Source organism: Pseudophryne corroboree, chromosome 1 (assembly GCF_028390025.1).
Source record: "Pseudophryne corroboree isolate aPseCor3 chromosome 1, aPseCor3.hap2, whole genome shotgun sequence".
Lineage (NCBI taxonomy): Eukaryota > Metazoa > Chordata > Amphibia > Anura > Myobatrachidae > Pseudophryne > Pseudophryne corroboree.
In genome coordinates, this window is record NC_086444.1 from 376,228,191 (window position 1) to 376,243,849 (window position 15,659).

At 47.7% G+C, this 15,659-nt stretch overlaps 2 protein-coding genes across 2 annotated transcripts in view; one reads left to right on the top strand and one right to left on the bottom strand.

Annotated features, from left to right (window-relative positions):
- Nucleotides 1-7,464: 7,464 nt before the first annotated feature.
- LOC134886230 (cytochrome c oxidase subunit 6A, mitochondrial) lies at nt 7,465-9,300 on the bottom strand. Its single transcript, XM_063913132.1, has 3 exons — nt 9,140-9,300; nt 8,857-8,996; nt 7,465-7,704 (listed from the first exon to the last, which is right to left on the bottom strand). Exons 1-3 carry the CDS (start codon nt 9,240-9,242, stop codon nt 7,606-7,608), a joined length of 342 nt encoding a protein of 113 aa, XP_063769202.1. The 5' UTR covers nt 9,243-9,300; the 3' UTR covers nt 7,465-7,605.
- Nucleotides 9,301-10,835: 1,535 nt separating this feature from the next.
- MSI1 (musashi RNA binding protein 1) overlaps nt 10,836-15,659 on the top strand; it is a 335,031-nt gene continuing 330,207 nt past the window's right edge. The window contains exon 1 of the mRNA XM_063913129.1: nt 10,836-10,857. The gene's annotated coding sequence lies outside the window, so the exon portion shown is untranslated. The remainder of the gene's footprint in view (nt 10,858-15,659) is intronic.

Sequence of the window (15,659 nt, forward strand, 5' to 3'; positions counted from 1 at the left end):
ATTTTTAACCCCTTTTTTTTTTTTTTTTTAACTCAACTATGCCATGCACAAGAGTATTTAGGTGCCACATACTGCACCACACTGAGCTTAATCAATACTATTTTAGACCCACACAATGACAATAAAGTCAAGGCTACAAAGCATTTCTCGGCATGTCTTAAACGGCATACCATTCAGTAAGCTGTTAAAGTCAAAGCTGCAATATAGCTATGAAGCAAGAGATAAAGACTAGTGTGGACTTCATGTAATTATTTTATAGCCTACCATGTAGCAAGTTTGCTGTAGTAAACTAGCTATTAAAATTTTTTTTTTTTAAAGAACTAGCAAAAACCAGTTATCACATGTACAATACACAAAGAATAAGAATTTACTTACCGATAATTCTATTTCTCATAGTCCGTAGTGGATGCTGGGACTCCGTCAGGACCATGGGGAATAGCGGGCTCCGCAGGAGACAGGGCACATCTAAAAAAGCTTTTAGGTCACATGGTGCGTACTGGCTCCTCCCCCTATGACCCTCCTCCAAGCCTCAGTTAGGTACTGTGCCCGGACGAGCGTACACAATAAGGAAGGATCTTGAATCCCGGGTAAGACTCATACCAGCCACACCAATCACACCGTACAACTTGTGATCTGAACCCAGTTAACAGTATGATAACACAAACGAAGTAGCCTCTGAACAGATGGCTCACAACAACAGTAATAACCCGATTTTTGTAACAATAACTATGTACAAGCATTGCAGACAATCCGCACTTGGGATGGGCGCCCAGCATCCACTACGGACTATGAGAAATAGAATTATCGGTAAGTAAATTCTTATTTTCTCTAACGTCCTAGTGGATGCTGGGACTCCGTCAGGACCATGGGGATTATATCAAAGCTCCCAAACGGGCGGGAGAGTGCGGATGACTCTGCAGCACCGAATGAGAGAACTCCAGGTCCTCTTTAGCCAGAGTATCAAATTTGTAAAATTTTACAAACGTGTTCTCCCCTGACCACGTAGCTGCTCGGCAAAGTTGTAATGCCGAGATTCCTCGGGCAGCCGCCCAGGATGAGCCCACTTTCCTTGTGGAATGGGCCTTTACAGATTTAGGCTGTGGCAGGCCTGCCACAGAATGTGCAAGTTGGATTGTACTACATATCCAACGTGCAATCGTCTGTTTAAACGCAGGAGCACCCAACTTGTTGGGTGTATACAATGTAAACAACGAGTCAGATTTTCTGACTCCAGCTGTCCTTGAAATATATATTTTTAATGCTCTGACAACGTCCAGTAACTTGGAGTCCTCCAAGTCGCTAGTAGCCGCAGGCACCACAATAGGCTGGTTCAAGTGAAATGCCGAAACCACCTTAGGGAGAAATTGAGGACGTGTCCTCAATTCTGCCCTGTCCGAATGGAATATCAGATATGGGCTTTTGTATGACAAAGCTGCCAACTCCGAAACTCTCCTGGCTGAAGCCAGGGCCAACAGCATGGTTACCTTCCATGTAAGGTATTTTAAATCTACCGATTTTAAAGGCTCAAACCAATGAGATTTGAGAAAATTTAGAACCACGTTCAAATCCCACGGTGCCACTGGAGGCACTATTGGGGGTTGTATATGTAGTACACCTTTGACAAAAGTTTGTACTTCAGGCACTGACGCCAATTCCTTCTGGAAGAAAATTGATAAGGCCGAAATTTGAACTTTAATGGACCCCAATTTGAGGCCCATAGACAATCCTGCTTGCAGGAAATGTAAGAATCGACCCAATTGAAATTCTTCCGTTGGAGCCTTCTTGGCCTCACACCACACAACATATTTTCTCCAAATGCGGTGATAATGTTGTGCGGTCACTTCTTTCCTGACTTTAATTAAAGTAGGAATAACTTCCTCAGGAATGCCCTTCTCTTTTAGAATCCGGCGTTCAACCGCCATGCCGTCAAACGCAGCCGCGGTAAGTCTTGGAACATACAAGGTCCCTGCTGAAGCAGATCCCTTCTTAGAGGTAGAGGCCACGGATCCTCCGTGAGCATCTCTTGAAGTTCCGGATACCAAGTTCTTCTTGGCCAGTCCGGAGCTACCAGTATTGTTCTTACTCCTCTTTTCCGTATAATTCTCAGTACCTTTGGTATGAGAGGCAGAGGAGGGAACACATACACTGACTGGTACACCCACGGTGTTACCAGAGCGTCCACAGCTATTGCCTGAGGGTCTCTTGACCTGGCGCAATACCTGTCCAATTTTTTGTTGAGGCGAGACGCCATCATGTCCACCTTTGGTTTTTCCCAACGGTTCACAATCATGTGGAAAACTTCTGGATGAAGTCCCCACTCTCCCGGGTGAAGGTCGTGTCTGCTGAGGAAATCTGCTTCCCAGTTGTCCACTCCCGGGATGAACACTGCTGACAGTGCTACGACATGATTCTCCGCCCAGCGCAGAATCCTTGCAGCTTCTGCCATTGCACTCCTGCTTCTCGTGCCGCCTTGTCGGTTTACGTGGGCGACTGCCGTGATGTTGTCGGACTGGATCAACACCGGCTGACCCTGAAGCAGCGATTTTGCCAGGCTTAGAGCATTGTAGATCGCTCTTAGCTCCAGTATATTTATGTGAAGAGACGTCTCCAGGTTTGACCACACGCCCTGGAAGTTTCTTCCCTTTGTGACTGCTCCCCAACCACGTAGGCTGGCATCCGTAGTCACCAGGACCCAGTCCTGTATGCCGAATCTGCGGCCCACTAACAGATGGGCAGTCTGCAACCACCACAGGAGAGACAACCTTGTTCTCGGTGACAGTGTTATCCGCTGATGCATGTGCAGATGCGATCCGGACCATTTGTCCAGCAGATCCCACTGAAATGTTCGTGCATGGAATCTGCCGAATGGAATCGCTTCGTACGAAGCCACCATCTTTCCCAGGACTCTTGTGCATTGATGTACTGACACAGTTCCTGGTTTTAGGAGGTTCTTGACAAGTTCGGATAACTCCCTTGCTTTCTCTTCCGGGAGAAATACCTTTTTCTGAACCGTGTCCAGAATCATGCCCAGGAACAGCAGATGTGTTGTCGGGGTCAATTGAGATTTTGGAAGATTTAGAATCCACCCGTGTTGCTGAAGCACTACTTGTGTTAGCGCTACACCGACTTCCAGCTGTTCTCTGGACTTTGCCCTTATCAGGAGATCGTCCAAGTAAGGGATAATTAATACGCCTTTTCTTCGTAGAAGAACCATCATTTCGGTCATTACCTTGGTAAAGACCCGAGGGGCCGTGGACAACCCAAACGGCAGCGTTTGAAACTGATAATGACAGTCTTGTATCACGAACCTGAGATACCCTTGGTGTGAGGGGTAAATCGGGACATGTAGAAAAGCATCTTTTATGTCCAAGGACACCATGAAGTCTCCTTCTTCCAGATTCGCTATCACTGCTCTGAGTGACTCCATCTTGAACTTGAATTTCTTTATGTACAGGTTCAAGGATTTCAGATTTAGAATAGGCCTTACCGAACCGTCCGGTTTCGGTACCACAAATAGTGTGGAATAATACCCCTTTCCCTGTTGTAGGAGGGGTACCTTGACTATCACCTGCTGAGAATACAGCTTGTGAATGGCTTCCAAAACCGACGTCCTTTCTGAGGGAGACGTTGGTAAAGCAGACTTTAGGAACCGGCGAGGGGGAGACCTTTCGAACTCCAGCATGTAACCCTGAGATACTATCTGCAGGACCCACGGGTCCACTTGTGAGTGAACCCATTGATTGCTGAAAATCTTGAGTCGACCCCCCACCGTTCCTGAGTCCGCTTGTAAAGCCCCAGCGTCATGCTGATGGCTTTGTAGAAGCCGGGGCGGGCTTCTGTTCCTGGGCAGGGGCTGCTTGCTGCCCTTTCTTACCCTTTCCTCTGCCTCGCGGCAGATAAGACTGTCCTTTTGGTCGCTTTTTATAGGAGCGAAAGGACTGCGGCTGAAAAGACGGTGTCTTTTTCTGTTGGGAGGGGGTCTGAGGTAAAAAAGTGGATTTGCCGGCAGTTGCCGTGGCCACCAGGTCCGAAAGACCGACCCCAAACAATTCCTCTCCTTTATATGGCAATACTTCCATATGCCTCTTGGAATCCGCATCACCTGACCACTGTCGCGTCCATAAACTTCTTCTGGCAGATATGGACATCGCGCTTACTCTTGATGCTAGAGTACAAACATCCCTCTGAGCATCTCGCATATAAAGGAAAGCATCCTTTAATTGCTCTAGAGTCAATAAAATACTGTCCCTATCCAGGGTATCAATATTTTCAGTCAGAGAATCCAACCACACTACCCCAGCACTGCACATCCAGGCTGAGGCTATTGCCGGTCGCAGTATAACACCAGTATGTGTGTATATACTCTTCAGTGTAGTTTCCAGCCTCCTATCTGCTGGATCCTTGAGGGCGGCCGTATCAGGAGACGGCAACGCCACTTGCTTTGATAAACGTGTGAGCGCCTTATCCACCCTAGGGGGTGTTTCCCAGCGCGCCCTAACCTCTGGTGGGAAAGGGTATAATGCCAATAACTTCTTGGAAATTAGCAGTTTTCTATCGGGGTTAACCCACGCTTCATCACACATGTCATTCAATTCCTCTGATTCTGGAAAAAATACAGGTAGTTTTTTCACCCCCCACATAATACCCCTTTTTGAGGTACCAGCAGTATCAGAGATCTGCAAAGCCTCCTTCATTGCCGTGATCATATAACGTGTGGCCCTATTGGAAAATACATTTGTTTCTTCACCGTCGACACTAGATTCATCTGTGTCGGTACCCGTGTCGACTGACTGAGGTAAAGGACGTTTTACAGCCCCTGACGGTGTCTGAGACGCCTGAACCGGTACTAACTGGTTTGCCGGGCGTCTTATTTCGTCAACTGACTTTTGTAATGTGCTGACATTATCACGTAATTCCATAACTAAAGCCATCCATTCCGGTGTCGACTCCCTAGGGGGTGACATTACCATCATCGGCAATTGCTCTGCCTCCACACCAACATCGTCCTCATACATGTCGACACACACGTACCGACACACAGCAGCCACACAGGGAATGCTCTAATCGAAGACAGGACCCCCTAGCCCTTTGGGGAGACAGCGGGAGAGTTTGCCAGCACACACCAAAAGCGCTATAAATGTATATAAACAACCCTAGAAGGTGTTGTTTACTATATATGCGCTCTTAATATATAAATATCGCCAATTTATGCCCCCCTTCTCTTTGTTACCCTGTTTCTGTAGTGCAGTGCAGGGGAGAGACCTGGGAGCCTTCCTCACCAGCGGAGCTGAGCAGGAAAATGGCGCTGAGTGCTGAGGAGAATAAGCTCCGCCCCTTTTTCGGCGGGCTTTTCCCCGGTTTTTAAGAAACTGGCCTGGGTTAAAATACATACATATAGCCTTAATGGCTATATGTATGTATTTATTTTGCCACTAAAGGTAATTATATTGCTGCCCAGGGCGCCCCCAGCAGCGCCCTGCACCCTCCGTGACTGAGTCAGTGAGCCGTGTGACAACAATGGCGCACAGCTGCCGTGCTGTGCGCTACCTTCAAGAAGACTGAGGAGTCTTCTGCCGCCTGCTTTCCGGACCTCCGTTCTGCCGTCTCTTCAGCGTCTGTAAGGGGGATCGGCGGCGCGGCTCCGGGACGAACCCCAGGCTGACCTGTGTTCCGACTCCCTCTGGAGCTAAGTGTCCAGTAGCCTAAGACTCCAATCCATCCTGCACGCAGGTGAGTTGGAAATCTCTCCCCTAAGTCCCTCGATGCAGTGATCCTGTTGTGAGATTGAAACCTAAAAAAAAACTTTTCTAAACAGCTCTTTAGGAGAGCCACCTAGATTGCACCCTCTCGGACGGGCACAGAAACCTAACTGGGGCTTGGAGGAGGGTCATAGGGGGAGGAGCCAGTACGCACCATGTGACCTAAAAGCTTTTTTAGATGTGCCCTGTCTCCTGCGGAGCCCGCTATTCCCCATGGTCCTGACGGAGTCCCAGCATCCACTAGGACGTTAGAGAAAAGTACATTATTTCAGGGTATATCTGTGTTGAAACACCAATAAAACAGAAATGTCAAAATGCTTTAGAAAAAAATAAAATAAAAATAATGCTCCATTAACATGTCAATAAGCTTGGTCAAATATGCCAAGTTTAGAAGCAGACCAGTCTCTCCACTTATTACTGCGCATGTTAATTAGAAGCCTTAATTACAATTTCTAAATGATGAAAAAGTGTATACACAGCATATGATGTCCTAAAATATGTGGTATAACTTGAGGGTGTGCCATGACAGAATGAAGATGTGCCGAGACTGTGAAAGACACCCAGCCAAGAACTGTAGTCTGAAATAACTGCTTTAACACGCTGAGAAGCTGTGGTTTGTTTTTTTCACCTGGCAGCTTTTTTTTCTCTCGTGGGTTACTTTTTCAGATGTACTGTACTACATCCTGTATCTACTGAACACGGTGCAACAAAATAGCCAGGTATTGCTCACAGCCGTTCCTTGGCATCTCTCCAGATGGGAGATAGATGGGTGTATTCAATACCTGACGGAAACTGCTGTCTTGTCGGAAAGACGGCAGTTTCCAACAGGTTTAGGTCAGAAGGGATTCCAACCTATTCGACGCGCCCCCGTTTTATCAGACTTGTCGGAAACCTGTCGGAATGCACGTGGATCGGCGGAATAGCCACCGATCCGCGTGATTCTGTCAGAAAGGGGACCAAATCTGACAGGTTTTGGTCCCTCTTCAGACAATGTCAATCCGACTTTGTAAAAAGTCGGATTTACATTGCCGCCGCCTCCTCCATACATCCTGCCCAGCTGATGATCCGGGGGGAGGGAGCAGCAGCGGCCAAATCCGACAGTCGGATTTGTCCACTCTTTGAATAGTGGTTGTCGGATCCATTCTAACAAATGCATGTCGGAATGGATCCGACTCTTATTGAATATACCCCAGAGTCTGCACATTGCTTAGTAATATTTTCATGCACTGTGTTTTTGCAGAACATAAGAATAAGTTCACACCAACTGCAACATACCCTAATAAAAACCACACACTTTGGTCTGAGTGCAACTCCTGCATTCTGGAATACATCTGCAATTAATCTGTCATGACTTTCATGTGAAATACACAGAAAAGCGTGAACAGTGTGATTGTGGGTGGGATTATCAGTATACCAGGATTTCTGTAAGCCAGTTTGGGGGTACCATTGGGTATAATAACTCTTTCCACCCTTCTAGAAGACTAGTGCTACCCAATAATGGTTTTTATTACCTCCTGTTATAATTTGTAACATGATCATGACTTATGTACCAGAGGGGGAAAAAAAAATATATTACATATTAAAAACAATATCTTAAAGCCAATATACACTAAAATATTAATAATTGAAACTTTAAAAAGTTTGAATTTTATGTACAGTAACAGGACATTTTATATAGTTTCCCTACAAAGCATAAACCAATCGCTGCAGCTCAAACCAGAACTTTATTTAAGTGACCTCTAATGCAAAAGGTCAGGGAGAAATTTACAGCATTAAATAGAATAGCATGATCCCATATCATGATGTGGGCCCATACAACACACTGGTCCAGAATTGTATCAGAAAGTTAATGCTCAGAATGGTCTGACTCTTCATAGCCAGTGGGTAGAGGATTCACATGAGGGTTGTGGAAAAGGCTCTTCGTCCCATCTCCCCAGGGAAATTTCTGTAGAAAGATATGCAAGTAAATTGGAATGTTAAACCTAAAGCAAAACACCTCACATTACAGGCAAGAGTAAAATGCATGCCCAGATATTACACATCTCAGGTTTATCAGCAATAAATTTGCACTTTACTGATTAAGGACATAAGGCCAACTCCATACCATTTTGTCAGATGTAAGCACTTAACATTTACAGACATCTGGCTAGTATGTCTTAGGGCAGTGATGGCTAACCTTGACACTCCAGCTGTTGTTGAACTACACATCCCGGCATGCCCTGCATCAGTTTTAGCATGGCCAAATAACAAAACTGTAGCAGGGCATACTGGGATGTGTAGTTCAACAACAGCTGGAGTGTCAAGGTTAGCCATCACTGTCTTAGAACATGTCACCCACCTTTTACAGAAAAGGCTGCACTTAAGTCCAAAGCAAAAAAGTATAGTCATTGTCATATCTAAAATTATGTGATTAAGGTTTCTTTACAATCAAAAGTAAAATGTTAACAGCATAAAAACATTTATTTTAGAATTAGCAGTCCTACAGGGCAGCCCAAAATGATATGCACAGGTAAGTGGGCTACGGCAACATGGAAACCTCTCTAATCAAAAAGAATGCGTAACACCAGAAATGATCGCACAATTCTACACTATGGTATTTAAGAGGTATATTTACTATGCAGTGATGAGTGGAGAAGTTGCCCCATCAACTGCTCTGTATCATTTTATAGTATGCAAATTATAGATGTTACTTCAGTGCTGATTGGTTGCCATGGGCAACTTCTCCACTAGCTCACTTCTCCACTCTTATCACTGCTTAGTAAATGTCCACCCCATTCTCATATATAGCATCAAATAGTAGGTTAGGCCAGCTCTCTTGACAGTCAGGACAGCTCCCACTACAGAACGTAGATGTACAGTAAGTAATCATACTTATTGCAGCTCTCATGTATAAAGCGCCTGGTTGCAGGATGCACGGGAGGACATCCCACACGGCGATCTGACTAGTAGGGGCACGACCCCAGCATGCTGTTCAGCGTAACCCTGGCCACTACGATGCACCAGGACAGATCACCATGTACAGTGAACCAGGGACACTGCCAGCCGTGTAGGTGGCCTAGGTGAGCCCCCCCCCACTTCGCCCCCTCGGACGGGTTACCTTGCTCCGGATCCGCAGGTGCTCGTAGGGGACGAACTCGGGCGGAGGCTCGTGGTGCTGGGCTTTCAGGTAGGCGTTGAGCATGCACACGGCCACCCCGGGCAGCGCCACCACGAACGTCAGGATTTTCCAGGTGCGGGCTGAGGAGACAAAGCAGAGAGCGAGTCACTGACGGAGTCGGCCGGACCGCTGTGACCTTCACCGGGTAGGCGCCCTGCAGCCGGGTGAAGGTGACCCGCAGGTCGTGTCCACGTACAACTGCAACACTGGCGCCAGCTCATACCTGCACTGCCGTGCTCAGCGTGTGCGGACGCGGAATACAGGCGTCCCCGGCTGGCCAAGGAACGTCCAAAGAGACCAGAAAATCTACCCAGCGACGCCGCCATGTCTACTCTGTCTCTGAGTGCTGGCGGACGTGCACGATTACCCTACGCCAGGGACCGGAAAGGGCGTGTGTCAGGCCAGTGCGCATGTGTCAACCTGTCAGGCCAGTGCGCATGTGTCAGCTACTCACGCCAGTGCGCATGTGCCAGCCACTCAGGCCAGTGCGCATGCGGGAGCCGGAGTCGCACTGCTGCACGTGGTGGACCGTGTGAGCGTTTCTGGCGGTACACGACGAGGCAGGTGCGCTGCCGGTTCTCTATTATTATCAGGCGGCTCCTACAGCAGGACACCATCTAATAAGTAAAATCAGAGAAATCAATTATTTTATATTGTCCCTGTACTGCAGTAACGGGTGTAACTGAGACACACTGTTCCCCAATATGCTGGGCAGGTACATGGCCACATGTTATTTACATAATGGTGTGATCTCAGAGGCGTGACTGGCCTATTAGTTATGATAAGCTTAATACAACGCGGGCTCTGTACAATGAATTCTCTGCGCAGAACTCAAGCTACAGTTCAGAATCCAATAGGCTGCATCAATGCTAGGCATTGCTAGCACATAATAGGAGAGGGGGTGCGCTGCATTTAGGTCTAGATACATTTAGATACAATCAGTTTTATCCTTGCCAAAGATGTATACATCTATAATTTGTACAGGTGTCTGTTTTTATGACACGTGTGCCTTTAGGATTATGTCAAATAATAAAAAAAAAATGATGTTTAAGACATAGGACAGTATCGCACAATGCATTTAGGATGTGACACATCACGCCACTTATCGGGTGCATACTGGCGTTAACGTCAGTATGCACTTAGAAATGCGATTAAAATCGCAATAGACTGCTCTCCTGATAAAAGCTGTCCTTTGTGATACAAGGGGCGGGATTCAGTTCTTTTCACCCCTTTCCACACTCGTTCTGTTTCTGCCCTCAGGGACGTTGTATCATTATTTCAGCTTGCTACGTCCGGAGTAGCGAGGCACCCAACCCTTTACACAGCTAAACCGGATTACTATGGGCGCAGTATGCGCGATAACGGAGATCATTTTAGAAAGGAAATTGGGCGTGATATATCATTTGAATCTCACCCAAGGACTTTCAGGTTTATGACCTAGGAGTCCTGCAAATATGCCTGTTGATGCACACTCTGCGGGGGACACTTGGAAGGATCCCACTGGATCCTTTTCAGGGAATATTGCAGAAAGACTCATAGACTTCTATTAGGCTACGGCATCTATCGATGGTGTTGCCTACCAGATCCAGGCTCTGGAAAGTTGTGCCTTCTAGAGCTTGGTACATATGGAGAATGCAACCAAAACCGTTTTGGTCACACTTTCGCTTTAGAAGATCCCACTCATAAAGCTGAATGTATATTGCAGTGGCAAAATTGTATGGTGCATTAATGGAAACAATAATAATAATCTTTATTATAAGACCAATGTAAACAATGCACAGGGCTGTAACTGCTCTGTGCAGAGTTAAACTGTCAAATAAAGAAAAGCAGTAATAGCTTGTTTAATGGATTTTTGCCTCTTTTACGAAACAAATAAATCACATTGACCCATTTCTTTACTGCAGGTGCTGGTTGTCTCAGTGTAGGATACACCACTTGCAGGTATTGATAATGTATTAGCCACTTTTCTCTGACGTCCTAGTGGATGCTGGGACTCCGTCAGGACCATGGGGAATAGCGGCTCCGCAGGAGACAGGGCACAAAATGTAAAAGTTTGACCACTAGGTGGTGTGTACTGGCTCCTCCCCCTATGACCCTCCTCCAAGCCTCAGTTAGGTTTTTGTGCCCGTCCGAGCAGGGTGCAATCTAGGTGGCTCTCCTAAAGAGCTGCTTAGAAAAAGTTTGTTAGGTTTTTTATTTTCAGTGAGTCCTGCTGGCAACAGGCTCACTGCAACGAGGGACTTAGGGGAGAAGAAGTGAACTCACCTGCGTGCAGGATGGATTTGCTTCTTAGGCTACTGGACACTAGCTCCAGAGGGACGATCACAGGTACAGCCTGGATGGGTCACCGGAGCCGCGCCGCCGACCCCCTTGCAGATGCCGAATAGAGAAGAGGTCCAGAAACCGGCGGCAGAAGACGTCTCAGTCTTCATGAGGTAGCGCACAGCACTGCAGCTGTGCGCCATTGCTCTCCGCACACTTCACACCAGCGGTCACTGAGGGTGCAGGGCGCTGTGGGGGGCGCCCTGGGCAGCAATGTAATATACCTATTCTGGCTAAAATATATCACATATAGCCCCTGGGGCTATATGGATGTATTTAACCCCTGCCAGGTTCCAAAAAAACCGGGAGAAGAAGCCCGCCGAAAAGGGGGCGGGGCCTATTCTCCTCAGCACACAGCGCCATTTTCCTGCCCAGCTCCGCTGCGAGGAAGGCTCCCAGGACTCTCCCCTGCACTGCACTACAGAAACAGGGTAAAAACAGAGAGGGGGGGCACTTATTGGCGATATTTATAATATTTGAGCTGCTATAAAGGGAACACACTTATTAAGGTTGTTCCTATATATATTTATAGCGCTTGGGTGTGTGCTGGCAAACTCTCCCTCTGTCTCCCCAAAGGGCTAGTGGGGTCCTGTCTTCTATCAGAGCATTCCCTGTGTGTCTGCTGTGTGTCGGTACGTGTGTGTCGACATGTATGAGGACGATGTTGGCGTGGAGGCGGAGCAATTGCCTGTAATGGTGATGTCACCCCCTAGGGAGTCGACACCAGAATGGATGGCTTTGTTTATGGAATTACGGGATAGTGTCAGCACGCTACAAAAGTCGGTTGACGACATGAGACAGCCGGCAAACCAGTTAGTACCTGTCCAGGCGTCTCAGACACCGTCAGGGGCTGTAAAACGCCCTTTACCTCAGTCGGTCGACACAGACCCAGACACTGACACTGAATCCAGTGTCGACGGTGAAGAAACAAACGTATTTTCCAGTAGGGCCACACGTTATATGATCACGGCAATGAAGGAGGCTTTGCATATCTCTGATACTGCAAGTACCACAAAAAGGGGTATTATGTGGGGTCTGAAAAAACTACCTGTAGTTTTTCCTGAATCAGAGGAATTGAATGACATGTGTGATGAAGCGTGGGTTACCCCTGATAAAAAACTGCTAATTTCAAAGAAGTTATTGGCATTATACCCTTTCCCGCCAGAGGTTAGGGCGCGCTGGGAAACACCCCCTAGGGTGGACAAGGCGCTCACACGTTTATCCAAACAAGTGGCGTTACCGTCTCCTGATACGGCCGCCCTCAAGGATCCAGCTGATAGGAGGCTGGAAAATACTCTAAAAAGTATATACACACATACTGGTGTTATACTGCGACCAGCAATCGCCTCAGCCTGGATGTGCAGTGCTGGGGTGGCTTGGTCGGATTCCCTGACTGAAAATATTGATACCCTGGATAGGGACAGTATTTTATTGACTATAGAGCAATTAAAGGATGCGTTCCTTTATATGCGAGATGCACAGAGAGATATCTGCACTCTGGCATCAAGAGTAAGTGCGATGTCCATATCTGCCAGAAGAAGTCTATGGACACGACAGTGGTCAGGCGATGCGGATTCCAAACGGCATATGGAAGTATTGCCGTATAAAGGAGAGGAATTATTTGGGGTCGGTCTATCGGATTTGGTAGCCACGGCAACAGCCGGGAAGTCCACCTTTTTACCTCAAGTTCCCTCCCAACAGAAAAAGCCGCAGTCTTTTCAGCCGCAGTCCTTTCGTTCCTATAAGAACAAGCGAGCAAAAGGACATTCATATTTGCCCCGAGGCAAAGGAAAGGGTAAGAGACTGCACCAAGCAGCCCCTTCCCAGGAGCAGAAGTCCTCCCCGGCTTCTGCAAAGGCCTCAGCATGACGCTGGGACCTTACAAGCGGACTCAGGGGCGGTGGGGGGTCGCCTCAAGAATTTCAGCGCACAGTGGGCTCACTCGCAGGTGGACCCCTGGATCCTGCAGGTAGTATCTCAGGGTTACAGGTTGGAATTCGAGAAGTCTCCCCCTCGCCGGTTCCTAAAGTCTGCTTTGCCAACGTCTCCCTCCGACAGGGCGACGGTATTGGAAGCCATTCACAAGCTGTATTCTCAGCAGGTGATAGTCAAGGTACCCCTTCTACAACAGGGAAAGGGGTATTACTCCACGCTATTTGTGGTACCGAAGCCGGACGGCTCGGTAAGACCTATTCTAAATCTGAAATCTCTGAACCTGTACATACAAAAATTCAAGTTCAAGATGGAGTCACTCAGAGCAGTGATAGCGAATCTGGAAGAGGGGGATTTTATGGTGTCCTTGGACATCAAGGATGCTTACCTTCATGTCCCAATTTGCCCTTCACACCAAGGGTACCTCAGGTTCGTGGTACAAAACTGTCATTATCAGTTTCAGACGCTGCCGTTTGGATTGTCCACGGCACCCAGGGTCTTTACCAAGGTAATGGCCGAAATGATGATTCTTCTTCGAAGAGAAGGCGTATTAATTATCCCTTACTTGGACGATCTCCTGATAAGGGCAAGATCCAGAGAACAGCTGGAGGTCGGAGTAGCACTAACTCAAGTAGTGCTCCAACAGCACGGGTGGATTCTGAATTTTCCAAAATCCCAACTGATCCCGACGACACGTCTGCTGTTCCTAGGGATGATTCTGGACACTGTTCAGAAAAAGGTATTTCTTCCGGAGGAGAAAGCCAGGGAGTTATCCGAACTAGTCAGGAACCTCCTAAAACCAGGGACAGTGTCTGTGCATCAATGCACAAGAGTCCTGGGAAAAATGGTGGCTTCTTACGAAGCGATTCTATTCGGCAGATTCCATGCACGAATTTTTCAGTGGGATCTGCTAGACAAATGGTCCGGATCGCATCTGCAGATGCATCAGCGGATAAAATTGTCTCCAAGGACAAGGGTCTCTCTGCTATGGTGGTTGCAGAGTACTCATCTGTTAGAGGGCCGCAGATTCGGCATACAGAACTGGGTCCTAGTGACCACGGATGCCAGCCTTAGAGGCTGGGGAGCGGTCACACGAGGAAGAAACTTCCAGGGCGTGTGGTCAAGCCTGGAAACGTCTCTTCACATAAATATACTGGAGCTAAGAGCAATCTACAATGCTCTAAGCCTGGCAAAACCTCTGCTTCAGGGTCAGCCGGTGTTGATCCAGTCGGACAACATCACGGCAGTCGCCCACGTAAACAGACAGGGCGGCACAAGAAGCAGGAGGGCAATGGCAGAAGCTGCAAGGATTCTTCGCTGGGCGGAAAATCATGTGATAGCACTGTCAGCAGTGTTCATTCCGGGAGTGGACAACTGGGAAGCAGACTTCCTCAGCAGACACGATCTTCACCCGGGAGAGTGGGGACTTCATCCAGAAGTCTTCCACATGATTGCGGTCCATTGGGAAAGACCAATGGTGGACATGATGGCGTCCCGCCTCAACAAAAAACTGGACAGGTATTGCGCCAGGTCAAGAGACCCTCAGGCAATAGCTGTGGACGCTCTGGTAACACCATGGGTGTACCAGTCAGTGTATGTGTTCCCTCCTCTGCCTCTCATACCCAAGGTACTGAGAATTATACGGCAAAGGGGAGTAAGAACGATACTCGTGGCTCCGGACTGGCCAAGAAGGACTTGGTACCCGGAACTTCAGGAGATGCTCACGGAAGATCCGTGGCCTCTACCTCTAAGAAGGGACCTGCTTCAGCAGGGACCGTGTCTATTCCAAGACTTACCGCGGCTGCGTTTGACGGCATGGCGGTTGAACGCCGGATCCTAAGGGAAAAAGGCATTCCGGAAGAGGTCATCCCTACCCTGGTCAAAGCCAGGAAGGAGGTGACTGCACAACATTATCACCGCATTTGGAGAAAATATGTTGCATGGTGTGAGGCCAGGAAGGCCCCGACAGAGGAATTTCAACTGGGTCGATTCCTACATTTCCTGCAAACAGGATTATCTATGGGCCTCAAATTAGGGTCCATTAAGGTTCAAATTTCGGCCCTGTCGATATTCTTCCAGAAAGAATTGGCTTCAGTTCCTGAAGTTCAGACTTTTGTAAAAGGAGTACTACATATACAGCCCCCGGTTGTGCCCCCAGTGGCACCGTGGGATCTCAATGTAGTTTTGGATTTTCTCAAATCCCATTGGTTTGAGCCACTCAAATCGGTAGATTTGAAATATCTTACATGGAAAGTAACCATGCTACTGGCTCTGGCTTCAGCCAGGAGAGTGTCAGAATTGGCAGCTTTATCATATAAAAGCCCATATCTGGTTTTCCATTCGGACAGGGCAGAATTGAGGACGCGTCCTCATTTTCTGCCTAAGGTGGTATCAGCGTTTCACCTGAACCAGCCTATTGTGGTGCCTGCGGCTACTAGCGATTTGGAGGATTCCAAGTTGCTGGACGTTGTCAGAGCATTGAAAATATA